At 44.1% G+C, this 24,220-nt stretch overlaps 3 protein-coding genes across 5 annotated transcripts; 2 read left to right on the forward strand and 1 right to left on the reverse strand.

Annotated features, from left to right (window-relative positions):
- Positions 1–9,608: 9,608 nt before the first annotated feature.
- Positions 9,609–16,605, forward strand: LOC125515635 (heterogeneous nuclear ribonucleoprotein 1). Of its 3 annotated transcripts, none has more exons than XM_087523232.1 (14): positions 9,609–9,762; positions 10,271–10,489; positions 10,581–10,670; positions 11,060–11,125; positions 11,999–12,064; positions 12,180–12,268; positions 12,356–12,401; positions 13,405–13,459; positions 14,002–14,078; positions 15,325–15,478; positions 15,563–15,696; positions 15,768–15,872; positions 15,965–16,096; positions 16,263–16,605. In XM_087523232.1, the coding sequence occupies exons 2-14, from the start codon at positions 10,472–10,474 to the stop codon at positions 16,326–16,328; spliced, it is 1,098 nt and encodes a 365-aa protein (XP_087379358.1). In that variant the 5' UTR covers positions 9,609–9,762; positions 10,271–10,471; the 3' UTR covers positions 16,329–16,605. The 3 variants fall into 3 exon arrangements, with proteins under 3 accessions (XP_087379358.1, XP_087379361.1, XP_087379365.1); XM_087523235.1 differs by having other exon boundaries at positions 15,328–15,478; XM_087523239.1 differs by lacking the exon at positions 10,271–10,489 and having other exon boundaries at positions 9,612–9,762; positions 10,533–10,670.
- A 638-nt stretch (positions 16,606–17,243) lies between these two features.
- LOC147991470 (protein synthesis inhibitor II-like) lies at positions 17,244–18,838 on the forward strand. Its single transcript, XM_087523247.1, has 2 exons — positions 17,244–18,501; positions 18,701–18,838. Exon 1 carries the CDS (start codon positions 17,525–17,527, stop codon positions 18,485–18,487), a length of 963 nt encoding a protein of 320 aa, XP_087379373.1. The 5' UTR covers positions 17,244–17,524; the 3' UTR covers positions 18,488–18,501; positions 18,701–18,838.
- PRFB3 (peptide chain release factor) lies at positions 18,526–21,758 on the reverse strand. The gene is made up of 6 exons (XM_048681128.2): positions 21,341–21,758; positions 20,885–21,102; positions 20,383–20,583; positions 19,847–20,059; positions 19,008–19,188; positions 18,526–18,921 (listed from the first exon to the last, which is right to left on the reverse strand). The coding sequence occupies exons 1-6, from the start codon at positions 21,477–21,479 to the stop codon at positions 18,644–18,646; spliced, it is 1,230 nt and encodes a 409-aa protein (XP_048537085.2). The 5' UTR covers positions 21,480–21,758; the 3' UTR covers positions 18,526–18,643.
- Between the last annotated feature and the right edge of the window lie 2,462 nt (positions 21,759–24,220).

Raw genomic sequence — 24,220 nt, forward strand, 5'->3', positions numbered from 1 at the left:
GAGGGAGAGACGTAACGGGGGGAAGATGGAGGCGCCAGGGGCTGGTCTGAAATCCCTCCTCTTCCCCCCACTATATATAGGGGTGCCATGGGGGGGGCACCGGCCCTAGTAGATGAGATCTACTAGGGGGGCGGCGGCCAAGGGGAGGTTTCCCTCCCCCCCAAGGCACCTAGGGGTGCCTTCCACCACATGGACTCTTCCATGGTGGAAACCCTAGGCGCATGGGCCTATAGGGGCTGGCGCCCCAGCCCACTATGGGCTGGGTTCCCTCCTATTTCAGCCCATGGGGCCCTCCGGGATAGGTGGCCCCACCCGGTGGACCCCCGGGACCCTTCCGGTGGTCCCGGTACAATACCGATAACCCCGAAACTTGTCCCGATGCCCGAAACAGCACTTCCTATATATAATTCTTTACCTCCGGACCATTCCGGAACTCCTCGTGACGTCCGGGATCTCATCCGGGACTCCGAACAACATTCGGGTTACTGCATATACATATCTTCACAACCCTAGCGTCACCGAACCTTAAGTGTGTAGACCCTACGGGTTCGGGAGACAAGCAGACATGACCGAGACGACTCTCCAGTCAATAACCAACAGCGGGATCTGGATACCCATGTTGGCTCCCACATGCTCCACGATGATCTCATCGGATGAACCACGATGTCGAGGATTCAATCAACCCCGTACGCAATTCCCTTTGTCAATCGATATGTTACTTGCCCGAGATTCGATCGTCGGTATCCCAATACCTCATTCAATCTCATTACCGACAAGTCACTTTACTCGTACCGTAATGCATGATCCCGTGACCAGACACTTGGTCACTTTGAGCTCATTATGATGATGCATTACCGAGTGGGCCCAGCGATACCTCTCCGTCATACGGAGTGACAAATCCCAGTCTTGATCCATGTCAACCCAACAGACACTTTCGGAGATACCCGTAGTCTACCTTTATAGTCACCCAGTTACGTTGTGACGTTTGGTATACCCAAAGCACTCCTACGGTATCCGGGAGTTACACGATCTCATGGTCTAAGGAAAAGATACTTTGACATTAGAAAACTCTAGCAAACGAACTATACGATCTTGTGCTATGTTTAGGATTGGGTCTTGTCCATCACATCATTCTCCTAATGATGTGATCTCGTTATCAATGACATCCAATGTCCATAGTCAGGAAACCATGACTATCTGTTGATCAACGAGCTAGTCAACTAGAGGCTTACTAGGGACATGTTGGTGTCTGTTATTCACACATGTATTACGATTTCCGGATAACACAATTATAGCATGAATAAAGACAATTATCATGAACAAGGAAATATAATAATAATGCTTTTATTATTGCCTCTAGGGCATATTTCCAACAGTCTCCCACTTGCACTAGAGTCAATAATCTAGTTACATTGTGATGAATCGAACACCCATGGAATTCTGGTGTTGATCATGTTTTGCTCTAGGGAGAGGTTTAGTCAACGGATCTGCTACATTCAGGTCCGTGTGTACTTTACAAATTTCTATGTGTCCATCTTGAACATTTTCACGAATGGAGTTGAAGCGACGCTTGATGTGCCTTGTCTTCTTGTGAAACCTGGGCTCCTTGGCAAGAGCAATAGCTCCAGTGTTGTCACAGAAGAGCTTGATCGGCCCCGACGCATTGGGTATGACTCCTAGGTCGGTGATGAACTCCTTCACCCATATTGCTTCATGTGCTGCCTCCGAGGCTGCCATGTACTCCGCTTCACATGTAGATCCCGCCACGACGCTTTGCTTGCAACTGCACCAGCTTACTGCCCCACCATTCAAAATATACACGTATCCGGTCTGTGACTTAGAGTCATCCAGATCTGTGTCGAAGCTAGCGTCGACGTAACCCTTTACGACGAGCTCTTCGTCACCTCCATAAACGAGAAACATTTCCTTAGTCCTTTTCAGGTACTTCAGGATATTCTTGACCGCTGTCCAGTGTTCCTTGCCGGGATTACTTTGGTACCTTCCTACCAAACTTACGGCAAGGTTTACATCAGGTCTGGTACACAGCATGGCATACATAATAGAACCTATGGCTGAGGCATAGGGGATGACACTCATCTCTTCTATTTCTTCTGCCGTGGTCGGACATTGAGCTGAGCTCAATTTCATACCTTGTAACACAGGCAAGAACCCCTTCTTAGATTGATCCATATTGAACTTCTTCAATATCTTATCAAGGTATGTGCTTTGTGAAAGACATATGAGGCATCTCGATCTATCTCTATAGATTTTGATGCCTAATATATAAGCAGCTTCTCCAAGGTCCTTCATTGAAAAACTTTTATTCAAGTAGGCCTTGATGCTGTCCAAGAGTTCTATATCATTTCCCATCAAAAGTATGTCATCCACATATAATATGAGAAATGCTACAGAGCTCCCACTCACTTTCTTGTAAACGCAGGCTTCTCCATAAGTCTGCGTGAACCCAAACGCTTTGATCATCTCATCAAAGCGAATGTTCCAACTCCGAGATGCTTGCACCAGCCCATAAATCGAGCGTTGGAGCTTGCACACCTTGTCAGCATTCTTAGGATCGACAAAACCTTCCGGCTGCATCATATACAATTCTTCCTTAAGGAAACCATTAAGGAATGCCGTTTTGACGTCCATTTGCCATATTTCATAATCATAGAATGCGGCAATCGCTAACATGATTCGGACGGACTTCAGCTTCGCTACCGGTGAGAAAGTCTCATCGTAGTCAACCCCTTGAACTTGTCGATAACCCTTAGCGACAAGTCGAGCTTTATAGATGGTCACATTACCATCCGCGTCTGTCTTTTTCTTAAAGATCCATTTATTCTCTATGGCTCGCCGTTCAATGGGCAAGTCAGTCAAAGTCCATACTTCGTTTTCATACATGGATCCTATCTCGGATTTCATGGCTTCTAGCCATTTGTCGGAATCCGGGCCCGCCATCGCTTCTTCATAGTTCGAAGGTTCACCGTTGTCTAACAACATGATTTCCAAGACAGGGTTGCCGTACCACTCTGGTGCGGAACGTGTCCTTGTGGACCTTCGAATTTCAGTAGGAGCTTGATCAGAAGTATCTTGATCATTATCATTAACTTCCTCTCTAGTCGGTGCAGGCACCTCAGGAACATTTTCTTGAGTTGCGCCATTTACCGGTTCAAGAGGTAATACTTCATCAAGCTCTACTTTCCTCCCACTTACTTCTTTCGAGAGAAACTCTTTCTCTAGAAAGGACCCATTCTTGGCAACAAAGATCTTGCCTTCGGATCTGAGGTAGAAGGTATACCCAATAGTTTCTTTTGGGTATCCTATGAAGACGCATTTTTCCGACTTGGGTTCGAGCTTCTCAGGTTGAAGTTTCTTGACATAAGCATCGCATCCCCAAACTTTTAGAAACGACAGCTTAGGTTTCTTCCCAAACCATAATTCATACGGTGTCGTCTCAACGGATTTCGACGGAGCCCTATTTAAAGTGAATGCGGCAGTCTCTAAAGCATAGCCCCAAAAAGATAGCGGTAAATCGGTAAGAGACATCATAGATCGCACCATATCCAATAGAGTGCGATTACGACGTTCGGACACACCGTTACGCTGAGGTGTTCCAGGCGGCGTGAGTTGCGAAACTATTCCACATTTTCTTAAGTGTGTGCCAAACTCGTGACTCAAGTATTCTCCTCCATGATCTGATCGTAGAAACTTGATTTTCCTGTCACGTTGATTTTCAACCTCACTCTGAAATTCCTTGAACTTTTCAAAGGTTTCAGACTTGTGTTTCATTAAGTAGATATACCCATACCTACTTAAATCATCAGTGAGGGTGAGAACATAACGATAGCCACCGCGAGCCTCAACACTCATTGGACCGCACACATCAGTATGTATGATTTCCAATAAGTCGGTTGCTCGCTCCATTGTTCCTGAGAACGGAGTCTTGGTCATTTTACCCATAAGGCATGGTTCGCACGTGTCAAATGATTCATAATCAAGAGACTCTAAAAGTCCATCAACATGGAGCTTCTTCATGCGTTTGACACCTATGTGACCAAGGCGGCAGTGCCACAAGTATGTGGGACTATCATTATCAATCTTACTTCTTTTGGTACTCACATTATGAACATGTGTAGCATCACGTTCGAGATTCATAAAGAATAAACCATTCACCATAGGAGCATGACCATAAAACATATCTCTCATAAAAATGGAACAACCATTATTCTCAGATTTAAAAGAGTAGCCATCTCGAATTAAACGAGATCCCGATACAATGTTCATGCTCAAAGCTGGCACTAAATAACAATTATTAAGGTTTAAAACTAATCCCGAAGGTAGATGCAGAGGCAGCGTGTCGACGGCGATCACATTGATCTTGGAACCATTCCCGACGCGCATCGTCACCTCGTCCTTTGCCAGTTTCCGCTTATTTCGCAGCCCCTGCTTTGAGTTACAAATGTGAGCAACTGCACCGGTATCAAATACCCAGGAGCTACTACGGGCACTAGTAAGGTACACATCAATTACATGTATATCACATATACCTTTTGTTTTGCCGGCCTTCTTATCCGCTAAGTACTTAGGGCAGTTCCGTTTCCAGTGACCGCTTCCCTTGCAATAAAAGCACTCAGTCTCGGGCTTGGGTCCATTCTTTGGCTTCTTCCCGGCAGCTTGCTTGCCGGGCGCGGCAACCTCCTTGCCGTCCTTCTTGAAATTCTTTTTACCCTTGCCTTTCTTAAACTTAGTGGTTTTATTGACCATCAACACTTGATGTTCCTTCTTGACTTCTACCTCCGCTGATTTCAGCATTGAGAACAACTCAGGAATGGTCTTTTGCATCCCCTGCATGTTGAAGTTCATCACGAAGCTCTTGTAGCTTGGTGGAAGCGACTGGAGGATTCTGTCAATGACCGCATCATCCGGGAGATTAACTCCCAGCTGAGACAAGCGGTTATGCAACCCAGACATAGTGAGTATGTGCTCACTGACAGAACTATTTTCCTCCATCTTACAGCTGAAGAACTTATCGGAGACTTCATATCTCTCGATCCGGGCATGAGCTTGAAAAACCATTTTCAGCTCTTCGAACATCTCGTATGCTCCATGTCTCTCAAAACGTTTTTGGAGCCCCGGCTCTAAGCTGTAGAGCATGCCGCACTGAACGAGGGAGTAGTCGTCAACACGTGTCTGCCAAGCGTTCATAACGTCTTGGTTCTGTGGGACGGGTGGATCACCTAGCGGTGCTTGTAGGACATAATCTTTCTTGGCAGCTATGAGGATGATCCTCAGGTTCCGGACCCAGTCCGTATAGTTGCTGCCATCGTCTTTCAGCTTGGTTTTCTCTAGGAACGCGTTGAAGTTGAGGACTACGTTGGCCATTTGATCTACAAGACATATTGCAAAGATTTTAGACTAAGTTCATGATAATTAAGTTCATCTAATCAAATTATTAATGAACTCCCACTTAGATTAGACATCCCTCTAGTCATCTAAGTATTACATGATCCGAGTTAACTAGACCGTGTCCGATCATCACGTGAGACGGACTAGTCAACGTCGGTGAACATCTTCATGTTGATCGTATCTTCTATACGACTCATGCTCGACCTTTCGGTCTCCTGTGTTCCGAGGCCATGTCTGTACATGCTAGGCTCGTCAAGTCAACCTAAGTGTTTGCATGTGTAAATCTGTCTTACACCCGTTGTATGTGAACGTCTGAATAAAACACCCGATCATCACGTGATGTTTTGAAACAGCGAACTGTCGCAACGGTGCACAGTTAGGGGGAACACTTCTTGAAATTATTATGAGGGATCATCTTATTTACTATCGTCGTTCTAAGTAAACAAGATGCAAAACATGATAAACATCTCATGCAATCAAATAATAAACGTGACATGATATGGCCAATATCACATAGCTCCTTTGATCTCCATCTTGGGGCTCCATGATCATCTTGTCACCGGCTTGACACCATGATCTCCATCATCATGATCTCCATCATCGTGTCTCCATGAAGTTGCTCGCCAACTATTACTTCTACTACTATGGCTAATGCGTTTAGCAATAAAGTAAAGTAATTTACATGGCGATTCTCGATGACACGCAGGTCATATAAAAGAATAAAGACAACTCCTATGGCTCCTGCCGGTTGTCATACTCATCGATATGCAAGTCGTGATTCCTATTACAATAGCATGAACATCTCATACATCACATATAGATCATTCATCATTCATCACAACTTTGGCCATATCATATCACAACCCACTTGCTGCAAAAACAAGTTAGACGTCCTCTAATTGTTGTTGCAAGTTTTACGTGGCTGAATTAGGGTTCTAGCAAGAACGTCTTCTTACCTACGTTAAAGCCACAACGTGATTTGTCAACTTCTATTTACCCTTCATAAGGACCCTGTTCATCGAATCCGCTCCAACTAAAGTGGGAGAGACAGACACCCGCCAGCCACCTTATGCAACTAGTGCATGTTAGTCGGTGGAACCGGTCTCACGTAAGCGTACGTGTAAGGTTGGTCCGGGCCGCTTCATCCCATAATACCGCTGAAGCAAGACAAGACTAGTAACGGCAAGAAAGTTGACAAATCCACGCCCACAACTAATTGTGTTCTACTCGCGCAAGAAGAACTACGCATAGACCTAGCTCATGATGCCACTGTTGGGGAACGTTGCAGAAAACAAAATTTTCCTACTCGTTTCACCAAGATCATCTAGGAGTTCATCTAGCAACGAGTCATCTAATGCATCTACATACCTTTGTAGATTGCGCACGGAAGCGTTCAAAAGAACGGTGATGATGTAGTCGTACTCGACGTGATCCAAATCACCGATGACCAGCGCCGAACGGACGGCACCTCCGCGTTCAACACACGTACGGGACGGGAGACGTCTCCTCCTTCTTGATCCAGCAAGGGGGGAGGAGAGGTTGATGAAGATCCAGCAGCACGACGGCGTGGTGGTGGATGCAGGGCGTTACAGAAGCAGGGCTTCGCCAAGACTACGAGGGAGAGACGTAACGGGGGGGAGATGGAGGCGCCAGGGGCTGGTCTGAAATCCCTCCTCTTCCCCCCACTATATATAGGGGTGCCATGGGGGGGGGCGCCGGCCCTAGTAGATGAGATCTACTAGGGGGGGCGGCGGCCAAGGGGAGGTTTCCCTCCCCCCCAAGGCACCTAGGGGTGCCTTCCACCACATGGACTCTTCCATGGTGGAAACCCTAGGCGCATGGGCCTATAGGGGCTGGCGCCCCAGCCCACTATGGGCTAGGTTCCCTCCTATTTCAGCCCATGGGGCCCTCCGGGATAGGTGGCCCCACGCGGTGGACCCCCGGGACCCTTCCGGTGGTCCCGGTACAATACCGATAACCCCGAAACTTGTCCCGATGCCCGAAACAACACTTCCTATATATAATTCTTTACCTCCGGACCATTCCGGAACTCCTCGTGACATCCGGGATCTCATCCGGGACTCCGAACAACATTCGGGTTACTGCATATACATATCTTCACAACCCTAGCGTCACCGAACCTTAAGTGTGTAGACCCTACGGGTTCGGGAGACAAGCAGACATGACCGAGACGACTCTCCAGTCAATAACCAACAGCGGGATCTGGATACCCATGTTGGCTCCCACATGCTCCACGATGATCTCATCGGATGAACCACGATGTCGAGGATTCAATCAACCCCGTACGCAATTCCCTTTGTCAATCGATATGTTACTTGCCCGAGATTCGATCGTCGGTATCCCAATACCTCGTTCAATCTCGTTACCGACAAGTCACTTTACTCGTACCGTAATGCATGATCCCGTGACCAAACACTTGGTCACTTTGAGCTCATTATGATGATGCATTACCGAGTGGGCCCAGCGATACCTCTCCGTCATACGGAGTGACAAATCCCAGTCTTGATCCATGTCAACCCAACAGACACTTTCGGAGATACCCGTAGTCTACCTTTATAGTCACCCAGTTACGTTGTGACGTTTGGTATACCCAAGCACTCCTACGGTATCCGGGAGTTACACGATCTCATGGTCTAAGGAAAAGATACTTTGACATTGGAAAACTCTAGCAAACGAACTATACGATCTTGTGCTATGTTTAGGATTGGGTCTTGTCCATCACATCATTCTCCTAATGATGTGATCTCGTTATCAATGACATCCAATGTCCATAGTCAGGAAACCATGACTATATGTTGATCAACGAGCTAGTCAACTAGAGGCTTACTAGGGACATGTTGGTGTCTGTTATTCACACATGTATTACGATTTCCGGATAACACAATTATAGCATGAATAAAGACAATTATCATGAACAAGGAAATATAATAATAATGCTTTTATTATTGCCTCTAGGGCATATTTCCAACAACCCTGTGTCCCTTGTGTTGTTTTTTCCATAGCTTAGATCTTAGCGAGGCGGAGGGGTGCAGGTAGGTAGAAGCGAGATCTCCGCGCGCACCCCAGTGTTCGAACCTCAAGGGTCTGCCGGAACCCGAAATCCGACAGACTCGGCGCCTGATGAGCGGAGATGGATTCACGTAGGAGGATGACGCTGCCTGGCGTCGGCGGCAGCTAGACTGTGCAAGGTTGATGCAGCAGTACAACTCTGGTTTAGTGGCAGGTGGCTGCGGCGGCCTTATACCCGACAGACGTCCTGGTTGAGGAGCACGCCGGACTGGTGGGTGCCCATACCCGCAGACGTCCTGGTTGGGACCTCAAGTCTTAGATGTTAGGTTTGGCTACGAGGTATGTTTGGTATTAGGCCCGGACTTTCAGCGTCCCTTCATCAACTGGATAGAAATAGCGACATATGTTGCTTAGTCGGTGGCTTTAGTCTTACTGTTGTATGACTTTGTATGGTCTTGTGTAAATAATTAATAAAATGACCGTATGCATTGTCCAGATGCAGAGGCTGGGGGTCATCCTACTTTTCTAAAAAGAAGGAAAAACAAGAAAAGTTTTGATTTATGTTAGGTTTTGATCACAACGTATCAAGTTTGACTTTAGTGAGCAATAACTGCGATGAGCAATGTCATTGGGCTGGCATGCCTCGACTACCTAGCGACTGCTGTAGTTATAATTCACGGCGACTGGTATGGTCGGGGTGGGGGTAGCCGATCTTAGTTCAAGAAGATGGGGAAAAACCTACGAATTTTAAATCGCCCGCGAAATCGCCACGATCACGTCACTATTGCCACCAGGGAGCCTCGACGCCATGATAGGATAACCAACGCAAAATTGTCTAAAAGTCCTGCTAAACGTGCCAAATTCAATAACAACCTCAAAATCCTCTATCCCAACTAAAGAATTGCCGCTCGTGCAAATTTGAGAAAACTAAAGAATTGCCGCCGTCACCGATATTGCAAGCTAGTATGACTGTTGAGAGCCGCCCACGAAATCCTCCCGCGTTTTTGGCCTCGTCGTGGTCTTGTGGATGATGATGCTTTGCAGCAAGATAAAAGTTTCTTTTTGGAAATAAATAAAAGTTGGTACAGTAGACCCGCAAAAAAGAAAGAAAAAAGAAACGATTGTAATTGGGGTAGACTATAAATTTGAACTATACGAAGGACCTGGGCGCACACCGCCACATTAATCCGTAACCTGATTTCTTCTTCTTCTGCTGACAAAGACCCAAATCTGCTCCCCGACCCCGTCCTCTCTCCTCAGTCTCGGAGCCAGGGGCGATCCGTCGACCTCGCCTCTCCGCCGCCGTAATCTCCTTCTTCTTCTCCGGTGCGCCTCTCTTCCCACCTCTCCTCCACTTCGTTCCGCGAGACGTAGGTCCGTTCCTGCCCCGTGGGTTTCCGCGCCAGGGAATTCAGCCTCTTCCTTGGAGCAATTCGAGATTTAGGCCCTCCAAGAAGATGGCTTGACGCGCCGTCAGATTTGGAATTGCTCGATGATTTGAAAATCGCGACGCGATTTTATCCTGATTAGTTCTTTTATATCATGTCCATCCAGAGCCGAACCCTACTGTCCCGTGTACCTTTGCTTCCTCTTCCGCCTGAATCCTGTGACCTACCTTAGCGTTATCGCCGACGCCTCGATCCGGTCGCCGTTTCCGTTTTTCCTCGCCGGGGACACCGCGTTCCTGCCGTCTCCATTGCCATGTGTTTTACTTTTCTCTCTCTTTGTTTTACTGTAGATAGACGAGTAATAATTATAACAACATGCTGCTACTGTTCTTCATGCCTTAGATGTTGAAGTACTAATCGAGTAACTTTTACCATTGTTTTACTAGTTACTACCGTGAGCTGAGTGAGATCGATAAAGAGTGGAGGTCGCCAGTTCAGCCTCAAGAGTGAGGGGAGAGTCTCAGGCTTGGGAACCTTTTCCTTTGGACACATAGCTTGATAAAAGCAACACCCGGGTGTCGCTGAAGAAGCATAGATCGGGGAGTTTTCTTGGCCTGAGAAGTACAGGAGAGGAGAGTAGTGATAGCATGGCTTCAAAGCTTGTGGTTAGTTACTAATCCTTTTTTTATTTCACGAGATCTATTTTAGGGATGCCTTCCTCCAGGAGTAACAAGGGTGAGCACTTCATGTGCTTAGGTTCTTGGAATCCCTTGGGATGTGGATACAGAAGGATTAAAAGAGTACATGAGCAAGTTTGGCCCCCTGGATGATTGCATTGTTATGAAGGTTTGTGACAATTCAACATCCGCAATCAATTTGATGAAGCATAGTCTTTCTTGTGTTGTTCCTAAGTTTTTCAGCGCTGATGTTTTAAATAATTTTATACTTAATATTCATCGTTCTTTAAGCAATGTTGAAAACTGAACTGTCTCTTGTCTAATTGATGGTCTGCCCTCGATCTCGCAAAGGCACACATGGATATTGTTCTTGCAATCAAAACAAGTTTGACTTTGTGTTTTTTATCTTTCTCTATTATGTCATTTGTTTCGTCAAGGGACGACCGAATTTTGTTTTCCTAGCTTTGGGCTACATCATTTTTTACTCAAATCATGTTTTATTGCTCATTTCCAATCCAATAATTTACCAACATGTTTTGTACCTTTACAAAATGTCAGGATCGCTCATCTGGTCGATCTCGTGGTTTTGGATACGTGACGTTTTCGTCAGTAGAGGATGCAAAGGTAATAAACGGGAATCCCTTCAGTTTATTAGGACTTTAATTGTATCTTATCTGAGGCCAGTGGCAAATGGTAATGCTTACTCTCTATTGTTTACGTTTCATTCCTTGACAATGTACATAACTAACCTCTACATTGCCTTTTGCGACAAAGATCTTTTTGTTTTTACCTCTCTTGTGGTTGTATACTGTACATCTAGTTGATCCCCACTGAGTGTGAGGTTCTCCTCAGTTTTAACGTCCTGTAATGGCATCTTGCTTGTTTATCAACCATTTAAAGAAAATGGGCAACTAGTAGTCACTTAATACATGCTATTGCTTCGCTCAAACCAATCATATTGAACACTATCTAAAGTATAACAGTAAATGTTAAACTAACAAAAATTTGTTAGGTCTAGATGGGTACTTTATCAGTGTTCTAGCCATCAACAATACTCCTTTCGTTCCAAAATATAAGGTGCATTAATTTTCTGATAGTCAAATTTCTTTATGTTTGACCAAGTTTATAGAGAAAAATATCAATAACCACATTACCAGATCATTATCATTGGATCCATCATAAAATTTATTTTCATATTTCATTTATTTGGTATTGTAGATGTGGATATAAACATTGGTCAGATATAGAAAAGTTTGACTTTTAGAAAAAGCTATATACCTTGTATTTTGGAATGGAGGGAGTGTGCTGGAAGTACAGACATTTCTAAGCAAACCAATACATTTTCCTTTGTCTTGGTAATGCTTTAGTCAACTGAATGAAGAAAGTTTTGAGAAGTGATTAGGATATGATTTGATGGCATCTTTTGACTAGTTTAGTTATATATGATTCTCTCCTGTCGCCTCTATTAACTCTGCTTCTCTGTGTACTATTTTTTAGAATGTCGTTAACTCTGAGCATATTCTTGGAGACCGAACTCTGGAAGTGAAGATAGCGACTCCCAAGGTAAATATTAGCAAAAGTGGAAAATCTCATCTACCATATGCAGCATACGACAGATCTTCAGTGCCAGACCTTTGCTTGCCTTTTTTGGTAACGATGTGATGAGTTCTAAACACAGGAAGAAATGCGAGCTCCAGGAAACAAGAAAGCTACTAGGATATTTGTTGCTCGGATTCCACAGTCTGTGGATGAGTCAATGTTTCGCAGGTGAGCTCCAGCACAATGTTTTGCCATTGTTGATCTATGCAATCTTCAATATATGAACTTGTCTAAGCATTGAGATTGTTTGAACAGGCATTTTCAAACTTTTGGAGAAATAACAGATCTTTATATGCCCAAGGTGAGGAAATTAAGCTGATATGAGATATATAATATTCTAGATCGAAGTGCTGTCATCTAGTTTTGTTCATGTTAGTGTATTTACTAAAACTCTGGTAATATACAAACAACAAAAACAGTTGCTGATTGGCATCAATTTTCTGTATGTTAGTATCTGCAACCTTCTCTTTTTTGATAGTACATTGAAGATATATTTCCAGCCAACGTTTGCACTGTTTTAGTGGAAGTTACTTTTCACGTTAAAGATTACCAAATTACTGATTTAAAGACTTTACACCTTTCCTGGCCATTCACAATCACTCAAGGAGGCAAATACCAGAGAATGTTCTAGTTTTCTTTTGACTGACAATTAAAATTGATGCTGTTGAAGCATCTTTAGGACATATTTCAATATAATTGAACGCATAAACCTGTTATATAGCCTACCTTAACTTGTTTGGGACTAAAGGCTTTATTGTTGTTGTTGTTGCATAAACCTGTTATACTATGGTCAAGCTACTTCCCTGACACGTGTTCGATTGGTTTTGAAAACCTGGCAAGACACAATGCCTTGATTTGTCAAGTGTGTACTGTTGAAGAGAGATTCGTCCAGTATAACCTAAGAATCTTTGAGACAACTTTCCTTAGAAGTTAGAATGATTTTTCATCTAGTCTTTGGAGCTTCCATATCTAATAAACCCAGATTATTGTGATGGACATAGATGAGGGTTCAAGCTTACAGACTTGTTTACCGCTAGACACCTGTGGAAGCATACAACCTGTTGAGGAGTCTGGTCAGCTCGCTTGCATCACTTTAGTTAGAATAGACAAGACAGGTGGAATTGGATTTTCACATGCCCAATTTCCTTTATTTTCTAGTCCCTGTAATATCTTTTTTATTTGCTGGCCACCTGTTTGATGCAACCATTCCATGATTATGTCCAAAATATTCTACAGAGAAATTGCAGTTTGAGTCAAGATGCTTCTGCTAACATGGGTTTTGTTCTCCCACTGATCTCGTGCAGGAACTGGGTTCAAAAGAACATCGTGGAATTGGGTTTGTCACTTTCCGAAGTGCAGGTACGTGTATAGAATCTTCTAAGAGACGTTTAAATAATTAATACATTGGTAGGTCAGTTGAACTAAATAGAGGCCGTGTCAATTAATTTGGATCAGGGGAGTATAACTTCGGTCTTCCATGTGATGCAAAAACATTGCCTTTGTACTATAGCAATATAATGGTGGGACTGGTGCTTGTAGTGCCGCCGTAGTACAGCAAGACCCCCTATGAATTTCACCATCACCCATAACCTTAAATTCACGCAGTAGGGTTGTAGCAGCAATGCCCGCACTAGCTTACATTTTTAACTGATTATTGTCTGTTTTGTAACTAGAGTTTTGACTCAGATCTACGATCTTACATTCTTCTGCCTAAGTGCTTATTTGTTCTCATCTACTTCACTTGTGCATGAGGCATGAGCTAGGATTTGACTTTAATTTGGAAGCTGCATTCCTAAATTATTCTTGGAACTTCCATTTGCTTCACCATTTACCACGAGTAATATAGTGCTCCTCAACAACCTGTTTAGCTTTAGTTTGTAACTTTCAACTGTAATTTGTAGAATGCGTGGACAATGTCATGCAAGAAAATCATGAGATTGATGGTTCAACAGTTGTTGTTGATCGTGCAACTCCGAAGGTACATTTCGCAATTCACTTAGCTCAGTGTTTGAACTTGGAATACATGTATTATTCTGTGTGCCCCATCTCTAATACTTAAACTAGAACTAACACCCAGGGTTGACGACTTGACGCTATCGTTTAGTCTAGGAAGTAGGAAGGATTGTTTTGGGGTTGAACTGGTCCGGGTTGTAATATCTAATCATACCATGATCCTACCAATTTACTCCTTCTAGTGCTTGCAAAGTAGTGGATTGTTTTGCGGTTGAACTGGTCCGGGTTGTGATATCCAATCGTACCATGATCCTACCAATTTACTCCTTCTAGTGCTTGAAAAGGGGTTATATTGGACATGGGCACGATCCCCAAAATGCAACTTTGATTACTTATTCCTATTGCAATGTATGTATAAAGTTGAACAAAACTTTATTGTGATTTTTGTCAAGATAAACCTATATGTATGATTATCATGTGTCCAATCTGAACATTTTTGAAGATACATATGCAGTCAGAGTTTTTGAAGTTTGACTTTGCTATGTCCACAACGACCAATTTTATGAATTTTGAGGGAGTAATAATACATACAATACAATTCATTATAACTATGTACCCTTTTTATCTTTATTTATGTATTAATGTGTTACTTAAGAAGTTGGAAGGTCATAGCAAATGTATATGCTTTTCTTGTTTGATGAACCTGTACAAACAAATGTTTCTATACAGGTTGAAAATTGTTGTAATGGTAGAATTAATGAAGAACTGTAGCATCTAACAGTAATAAATGATACATTTTCAATGTACTGGAAAATGGAGGCAGTATGAAAGCATATAAAGAACATAAACACAGACTAAATGCTAAATTCTGCTTACAAATGTAGGTCCGCAGGATCATGATCCTAAAGATGCTACAATTAGCATTCGGATGCGACCATGATCCTATAAAGGGCTTCTTTGGAACGAAGAAATCGAAACACTCAGGGGTGTGAAAAGCAACATGATTATACTCAGGGATGTGAAAAGCAATATGATTATACTCAGGGATGTGAAAAGCACATGATTATAGTGTTATGGCTTGGTGATCCCATATGAGACAACCACAATAATTGCTCAACAGAGCTGTTTGAATACTGCACAGACATGCACACATTTTGAGATTAGGTTTTACTTGATTAAAGAGAGATAAAGAGATCAAGGACAACGGCTTTGGTAGCCTCACACTCGTGCTCTAGTTATCCACTTACGATATTGCTTTCCCTCCTACATAGCAGGATGAAGAAGTCAGGCACCCTCCAAGGAGGGGGGGAGGAGCACAGGGCGAGGGTGGTTATGGCTCGTACAATGCATACATTACAGCTGCTACCAGATATGCAGCTCTGGGCGTACCAACACTGTATGATCATCCTGGACCAGCTTATGGAAGTAAGTCTTGAGCTCTACACTTTGCCTGATATTCTGACTTGGAAACAATTGATTGTTACTGAATGTTGCATCAAAATTGTATAGGAGGTTACTTGAATGAGCCCCCTGTATCAAGCAAAAAGATATTTATTGGTAGACTCCCACAAGAAGCAAATACTGATGATTTATGGGATTATTTTGGCCGATTTGGCAGAATTGTGGATGCATACATTCCAAAGGTTTGGCTCTGCCCATCATTATTGGTAGTGTTTAGTCTTTTGACAACTTACAAACCCTAGTGCTATCGTAGGATCCTAAAAAGAGCGGCCACCGTGGTTTTGGTTTTGTTACTTTTGCTGAGGATGGTGTAGCAGATCGTGTAGCGCGAAGAAGTCATGAAATTTTGGGACAGGAGGTGAGAAAACAAGAGCCACTGCCTCAGCTCAGCCTGCCAAAAATGTCAGTGTGGAGATTAATTCATTGATCTGCCTTGTGTTTTCTCCCCAGGTTGCTGTAGACTCAGCTGCACCTGTTGAGGGTGGCCCCAGTCGAGGCGGTTACATGGAACCACCTGGGCCATATGGAGCTTACAGCCCGATGATGTCTTATGGCCAGTTCTCTGGCAGTCTTGGTTATGATGTAAGTAGAGAGCAGTAACTAAAGCTACTACTGTTTTCATCTTCTTCATATATATTTTTGTGAAGCGGCATAGGCTTTAAATTAGTTTCCCACTCGCTCTTCGACTTTCTCGATCATCACTTGTGAGTTGCGAGACGTTGGCTAACAAATCTTTCTCACGTTTCAGTATGGTTATGGTCCCAGTGGAAGTAGCAGCAGATCAAGAGTACAGCCACGGTACAGACCGTACTGAGGCATTTTCTTGGAGCATCTATGCGACGTGATAGCGAAGGAGATGCTAGTATGACCATGATAGTGAAAAAAAGGATGTTCCGTTGTCAGGATTCTATGGTACCGTGTATACTTATGTTTGTTTTTGTCCAGGATATGCGTAACCCTTTTTGTTCATGACGATTTTTCTGTATTCATGTGCCACCGGAAATTTGATCATATGGTGCGGCAGACTCTGAACATCACCGATTATGCTAGCTGGCACTGGCAGATGGGTTAGCTGTGCAGTTATTTTTTTACCGTGTGGTGGTTAGCTGTGCAGTTTTATTACGTTTTTCAGCGTTGGGCCTATTTGGTTTGCTCGTTCCTTGGGTAAATTCGGCTAGCCAAGGTTCCGGTTGCCCAAGTTTTATCCGAGGATTACCCTGAAAAATGCACATGTGTTGCCAGCATCTGGCAATCACTGAATCAAAGGCTAAATTCTTCAGACATCTACTGCAACGCGCACCCTTCCCTTGGTTTTGGTAAAGTGAACCTACCGGGCCTTGTTAGCTGTTACCATCTTTTCTTAGTTTGCTGTTGCAGCATTGTTGCCTCATAAGGACGTCGATAACTGCCCGATGTGTGGCATGTAGTAACACCGCCCACACGTTTTTTACACTAAAGTTGTCATCCGAAAAAAACAAATCTCAAAAAAACTGAAATTTGCCATCCAAACAGTGCTTCACAACTAAAATTGTCATCCAGTTGTAACTAAAGCTGTCATCAAAAAACGTGTAGGCAAAATTGCTTCATGTCACATGTGTGGACGTTATCATTTGGGGAAAAAAGGGTTGCAGCACTGTCGCTGATTTTAGTACAATGCTGTACGAAACTAAGCAGACGAGTCAGACAAGCACGATTTCACAACCCACTACCATGTCAAACTAGCCCAGGTCAACAAGTACTTCCTCTGTAAACTAATATAAAAGCATTTAGATTACTATTTTAGTATTTGGGGAAAAAAGGGTTGCAGCACTGTCGCTGATTTTAGTACAATGTTGTACGAAACTAAGCAGACGAGTCAGACAAGCACGATTTCACAACCCACTACCATGTCAAACTAGCCCAGGTCAACAAGTACTTCCTCTGTAAACTAATATAAAAGCATTTAGATTACTATTTTAGTATTCTAAATACTCTTATATTAGTTTACGGAGGGAGTAGTAAACTACTGCGATGATGTGCATGACCCAGTGCCTCGTGCTACCAAGTGACCAGTTCTTGCTGGCTACCCATCTTCTTTCGCCGTTGTCAAATAACCTGCCATGGAGAACCCGCTTCACGGCGGAGCTCGACGTCACACGGGGTTCATCCTACGGCAGGTTCGTCTCCGGCGTGCGCGACCAGCTCGTGCTCCATGCCGGCGCGACGCGCCACCTGGAGCTCGTCTTGCTTCCAGCCCAGTCCGAGGACCCCGGCAAGGCTCCATGGTTCGGCGTCACGCTCCGTTGCGGCTCCGGGCGCTCGGCGCTGCTCCGGATACGCGCAGACAACCTCTACCTCTCCGGTTACCGGAGCTCAGACGGTCTGTGGTCCGAGTTCCTCGGTGGCTCTCTCATCGCCGGCGCGACGCCGATTTCGTTCGGCGATAGCTACGGCGACATGGCGAGAGTGGCCGAGACGGCACTCGAGGCACTCACCCTCGGCAAGGAGGAGCTCCAAGCCGCGGCGGAGCGCCTCACGGCCAGCGCCGGCACTCAGCAGGAGATCGCAAGATCGCTGATGACCATGTCGGTGATGGTTTGTGAGGCCATCAGGTTCAGGAGCGTCGGCGGCGCGCTCAGCCACATGATGTGCAACGCTGCCCGGCGAGGGGTGCTGCCGGCGCACATGGTCGAGCAGGTGAAGAACTGGAGGAGCCTGTCCGAGTACTGGCTCGGGGCCGTCCTCTACGCACAGCCGTTCCTGCCGTACATAGAGGCCGACGGCAGCCAGCACTATGGCCACATCCCCCAGCACCTGCTCGCGCCGGCGAAGATCGACTGCCAGGACCACGCCATGATGGCGCTCGGCGTCGCGCTGAACCGGCAGAGGGGGCTGCAGGACAAGCACCCGGCGGCCTTCGACGAGCATTGGCGCGCCGTGCGCGTCCACGCTCGCAAGCTTGACAGGGAAAGAGCATCTGCATCCGGCACATGAGTCGGAGGCTTGGAGTAAGCTCTTTCCTATACCTGGTATATTTACCTTTTTGGCTTGAAATGTGACCCATGTTACAGAAGTTATTCTCCGGCAATGAGCTATATCTGTATCAGCAAAAATGGATTTACAGAACTGCACACGAATTCTTGCGTATCGTCATCCATGTCTTGAAACAATACGACCCCTGATGAACGGTTCGATGTCGCCTTCCAGGACCGAGTTGAGGTCGGACAACTGGATGCCCGTGTTAAGATCATGGACGAATTCCTGGGGCCCGAACGTGTATCGTCTCGTCTCGCGGTTGCATCTTTCCTCCACAGCTTGTTTCTCGATCATCTTCGGGTTTGGTACTCTTAGTTCTCTTGTTATGATGAGGAGCTTTGCTTTCAGCCTGCTCACGGCTTTTAGCTTGTTTGCGAAATAGCTTCTTTCACCTGTGGAGAGACCAACCCAGTACATTTAGCCTGCAGCTATATGCGGGTTCCCACTTGCGTGAACATTCTACATTTATGTCCATTACCTGAGCTTTCGGCAGTAACTCCGCTTGGTATGTGCTGAACTCTCACAGTGGCACCATTTCTTCGGTCTCGATTTTTAAATTCACCGGGTAACGGAGAAATCTCCAGATCATTGTCATCCAAGTGAAAATTAACCGGTCTATCCAAGAAGAGAGGAATTATATCGACTCTAGCTGAAATCGCCTGGAAGCTTTGGTAGGTTTAGAGTTAGCCATTCTGATGTGAAGCATTGTTATGAAAAGATCATGATAAAAATAAATCCATTCTAGTATCAAGCATCACAGGGAAAAGATCACAGTAAAACACCCTTCTGATGCAAAACGGCATAAGGAGAAAGTTATGCCAAAAATTGCACACAATCTGGGCCTCCAGAACATTGTACCACAGTTTCTCCAGAAAACTAAATGAAAAGGGTTTGAACTGGGGAGACTTAACATTCTAGAACCCAGAGGCCAAAGGTCACAAGTGGGACTTCACAGAATGCGTGGGTTGTGATTTACACCAACATAATTGGGTGTAAAGAAAATGCTGAATTCTGAAGCAATATCTTGAAAATGTAAATTCAATTTGAACATTTTAAATTTTGTATTGAAGTCCATGTCTTAATTTGTTCCAGTTCTTGAGGGAGCGTGACATACTTCTATCCTTTACTCAGCATCTAGGTGGTACTTCTATATTTTGCAAGTTGCTCACTGACATAGATATATTCAGTACATGCACACGAGTCAGCTCTATTGAAATGGTTCTGAAAGTACGACTAAGGTTTTATTGATATAGCATTTGTGTTTAATTGTTTGGACTGAAAAATATCATAACAAATAGGAATAGAAAATGGAATCACCTTGCCAGTGCCAGAATTTTCAACGGAAGAGTAGATCATTCTGTGCATTCCTTTTTCTCCAGAAAGGGTACCAAACATGTACTCTGATTCAATCTCCATTGCTGCAAACTGGGTATGACCACTTGTTGATGCGATCTTCTCTACCAGTCCTTCTTTGCAACCTTGCCTTTGTGCCCAACTTGTATACATGTCAAATAGCTTCTCTGCCCATAGCTGCAATCAGAAAAAGATTTCAAAAGGGTGGGGATAATCAAAGGACTAGGCTCAGATAAACATGGACAGATGTACTTCTATACTATATCATTGAAGTGCTGATAACTGCTGACTAAGATTTGGAACAAATATTAGCAATAGCCATCCTTCACATTTGTTGTCTTAATAGCATATTACATAAATCCAATTTAAGACAAATTAATGATAACAGAATCGTGAAGTAGAGTGGTATTATGGTCAGTGCTACATTGGTGTTGCCTAATTGTAACAGCATCAAGCTTTGATCATATTTAACTTAACCAATGTCGCGACAATCAACCGACCTCTGAAGCGACACCCTCTGATCCAGCAGTGACCATGATACAAGCTCCTTCCTTGTCATATGGACCCTTAAGAAGCTCGTACATCTGGTAACGATCTAGAAACTCACTAGCATCCAAAGAGATATCATATGCTTGCTTAAATAGCTCTCCGTTTATGACATCCATGCCTGCTAGTTGACTTATCAGCTTAGCCTCTTCAGCCTGCACATTAGATCTAATGAACAACAATAACAGAATATGCTAAACTCTAATCCATCATTTCCGCAGTTCACAATGAAAGCAAAAAGGAAAGGACACTGATTCATAATTTCTGAAGTGGCAAAGGGAAGTAACTGCGCACATCGTTTAGTCCATCTTCTGCTTCTCAAGCATGATCCTTGTGCCTTTATATAGCATAACTGTTTTATATAGCATGCTATATAAAGCATATTTTGAGGGGTTCAAATTTTGGACAAAGTAAAACAGTTCACTGAACTCACATTATGCATCTATAAGCAAGCACCTTATATAGAAGGTCTTTGAGATGATCAACCGCTCTGATGGCATCAGACAGGGCAGAGAGCGTCTCGTGTGACTTGGCCGGATTGTCCCACAAGTTATGGCTTTGCAGTACTTCTTCATGCTCGATTCTCCGTGCTTCCTCCCTCTCCAGTGCATTGGATGCAGACAACTCCACCCGGATAACCGCATCTTCGATCCTCCTTTTCCAGGAGTACAAGCCTTAATAAAATTACCAACAGATGTCATTAGAATCAGTTCTTTTAGTTCTTGTTTTATGCTAGCAGTTTAGCAAGACGTTCAAATCTGACTCGCACATTGGGTGCATTCAGGTGGCACATTTTACTCAAATTCAACTGTACGGTCAGTACGATCTTAATCATGGAAAAAGTTTAGGACCATATAATTTCCAATCATTCTAATTGATTGATTCACTAAACAACTGCGAAGGCGGACCTACCGAGCTCCTTGTAGGTGGTGGCAGTGTCACCACGGCCGTCCGCCGGGAGGGCCGCGGGGAGGGAGAGGCGGCCAGCGCGGGAGCGGATCGCCGACGCCCGAGCGGAGGCTGCCGCCGGCGGCGAGGCTGCCGTGGCCATGGCTGTTGTAAGAATGCGAGCGGTGGCCGGCGCGGATGATGTGCGCTCGTGATTTTCAGAGGGGTTCGGGGGCGCGGTGTGCGGCGGAGGAAGGTATAGCCTGGCGTGGTGTGGCTCACACGCGCCTGATCCTCCGCCCAATCGCCACAGCCCACAAGGCACAGGCCAACTTTTCCGTGCTTCATCAGCTCGTTTATGCAACCAGATTTTTTATTTTGTTTTAGAAAAACCTTCTGATCTACTTCATCAAACATTACAAAGAACACGAGAAGTAATAAAAATAACATTCATGTTCAACTATCTAGGGACAACTACAAGCACTTAGCAAGCCAAAGGCACGTCGTCGTCATTGCCCCGTTCTCACTAGAGCCAGACAAACTTTGTTGTAGTAGACAGTCAGAAAGTCGTCGTGCTAAGTCCTGCACACCAGAACATTAACCACTGCCGATGAAGAGAAGCGTATACTGAAAGAATACAACCTGTACATGCATGAGCGCAGACGAATAAAGACCAAATCCACACAGACCCACCGAAGACAATCACCAACCGAATCTAGCGAGATCCACCAAAGACACACCTCCACACCTTCTTTGACGATTCGAGACGCACCACTGGACGGGGGCTAGGCGGGGAGAATTTATGCCCTGTTCAAGAAGAAGACGCCGCGTCGCCTTTCTAAACAGAACACAAACTTTAAACAAACTAAAAAACACCTAAAAACGAAGCATGAGTTATCCCGCCAACAAGGGTCAGAATCCATTGTGCCTCCATGGCCCTAAGGCCACGGGAGACAAGGTAGATCGAGGCAGCACCGGCGGGAGGCGAAGAACCCTAAGACCACGTGAATTCAATTGTACAACAGATTACAACCTAGGCTAGCATCAGGCCCTAGACCGTCTTCGAGCACGGTAATTACTTACACTAGTATAATGCCCGTGCGTTGCCACGGGCTTCTGAAATATTTTGCTGATTGGAGGTGCCCGTGCATTGCTACGAGCAAATGCTTGTAAATAAATCAAACCAACTATTATTTTGAAAAAATGAAATAGATGATTAAATAAGCAATACTTGATTCAGACATATATTTTACATTGCAAAACCACCATCTCTTCCATTGTTTCTTCCCTAAATCAATCACATCTAACGTTTGTAGGTAACATGAATATGCATGAAAAAACAAGGTGATTTTATAAATTTATGAGTTACTCATGGGTTGTCCTCTTAATTTGTCATGAGACTACTTCACCAGAAATTGAGCTTAGAAATCACCACAATGATTGTCCTCAATGAGTTTGCCATCTTCCTTCACAATGATTGTGTGGAGCCTTCGAGAATGAACACGAGCATTGATAAAAGGTAACATTTATAGCACGATCACACTCTAACCTTGGGGCACAACTTCGCTTTCTTTCCATGCCAGCTCCCTTCGGTATTTCCCTCTTTTCTCTCAGCTCCGACACCTCCATCCGTCCTTCCTAATCCTCTATTCTTTGTCCTTCCCTCATTGCATGTCCACCACTCCCACAGCTCCGCTACCTCACTCAGTTCCCCAACTGGCTAGAAAATATGGTGGATTGACATAAAAACTTGGTTGCCACGGGCTTCTGAAATATTTTGCTGAAGTTATATAAAGATAATGCATGCTAAATTTCACAGCTAGGATAATATAACACGGTCACAATTGCATAATAATTGAAGTCCACTTCACTTGTAATATAAACTAATAACAAAATGGCAAACTAACAATGAATATATATGAAGTGATGATCCAACTCAAAATCTATTACAAACTATTGAGATCTACTCGATGCGCTTAAGAAATTCTCGCACAATATTATGAAAGTTGTCTTTAGCTTCATTTGCATGATGTTTGAGAAAGTATAATAAAAAGTTGCTTCCTCAACTCATACCCATCATGCAAAAGTATATGTTTCACGTGGAAGGTCTAAGCACATGTGTAACGGAAAATACTCACTGTGCAAACCGGCTTCGCCAAGTCTTTACCATTCGACAAAAGCATAAAATGGAAAAATTATTATTATATTAAATATGATGACAAGAAAAATAAATGGTTTTATTATGAATTAATTACCCGCCTACGCTCATTGGAATACCATTAGGAAATAAACGTTGCCATTTTGATATATCAGAATGCTATCCTGATAGCTTTATTTTGAGTGCTTCTTTGAATTCTCTCACAAAACCTTTTGATTTCACTAAGTGCCTCGGATTTTCCATCTCCAACGGTTGTGTTGTATGAATAGGGTCCAAAATAGATAATCGATGTGCCTTTGTGGATAACGTACAAGATGTATCGACCGATGGATTCACATGGAAGATAAATCTACAAATGGTAGCTATTAGAAACAACAATAAACCATGACAAACAATGGACAAAAGACCTTACTTACCATGTTGCATGATGAGATGTTACTGTCTATCCCAGGCAGCTATCAAGCAAAGTTGTCATTCCAACCCAATAGAAAAACTCCACTCCACCCCATGACGCACCCTTCACTTTTCCTATTGGACTCTCCCCTTCGCTCTCGATTTCCCGCTGTAAGACCCCACCTCGTCATGCGCTGCAACAGAGACAATTGTTTTTTCATATTTACAATATAATAGAGTGAAACTATATACCATATTTTATTTTTCCTGGGAGCATAATGGACTAACTTGTCAATGTAACCTCGGTTGTATACTACATCTACATCCCTGTCGATAAACATGTGCACTATTGA

The sequence above is a fragment of the Triticum urartu genome, chromosome 1A (assembly GCF_056163025.1).
Source record: "Triticum urartu cultivar PI428250 chromosome 1A, HENAU_Tu73, whole genome shotgun sequence".
NCBI classification, from domain to species: Eukaryota; Viridiplantae; Streptophyta; class Magnoliopsida; order Poales; family Poaceae; genus Triticum; species Triticum urartu.

Excerpts from the sequence above, each read along its gene's own strand:
- LOC125515635 (XM_087523232.1), top strand. Across the intron at positions 14,079-15,324 it reads TTGATCGTGCAACTCCGAAG|CAGGATGAAGAAGTCAGGCA; the intron begins GTACATTTCGCA and ends CCTCCTACATAG. Across the intron at positions 16,097-16,262 it reads CTGGCAGTCTTGGTTATGAT|TATGGTTATGGTCCCAGTGG; the intron begins GTAAGTAGAGAG and ends CTCACGTTTCAG.
- LOC147991470 (XM_087523247.1), top strand. The coding sequence starts at position 17,525 with ATGATGTGCATGACCCAGTGCCTCGTGCTACCAAGTGACCAGTTCTTG.
- PRFB3 (XM_048681128.2), bottom strand. The coding sequence starts at position 21,479 with ATGGCCACGGCAGCCTCGCCGCCGGCGGCAGCCTCCGCTCGGGCGTCG. Across the intron at positions 20,584-20,884 it reads TCAAAGACCTTCTATATAAG|GCTGAAGAGGCTAAGCTGAT; the intron begins GTGCTTGCTTAT and ends TCTAATGTGCAG. Across the intron at positions 19,189-19,846 it reads AAAATTCTGGCACTGGCAAG|GCGATTTCAGCTAGAGTCGA; the intron begins GTGATTCCATTT and ends CAAAGCTTCCAG.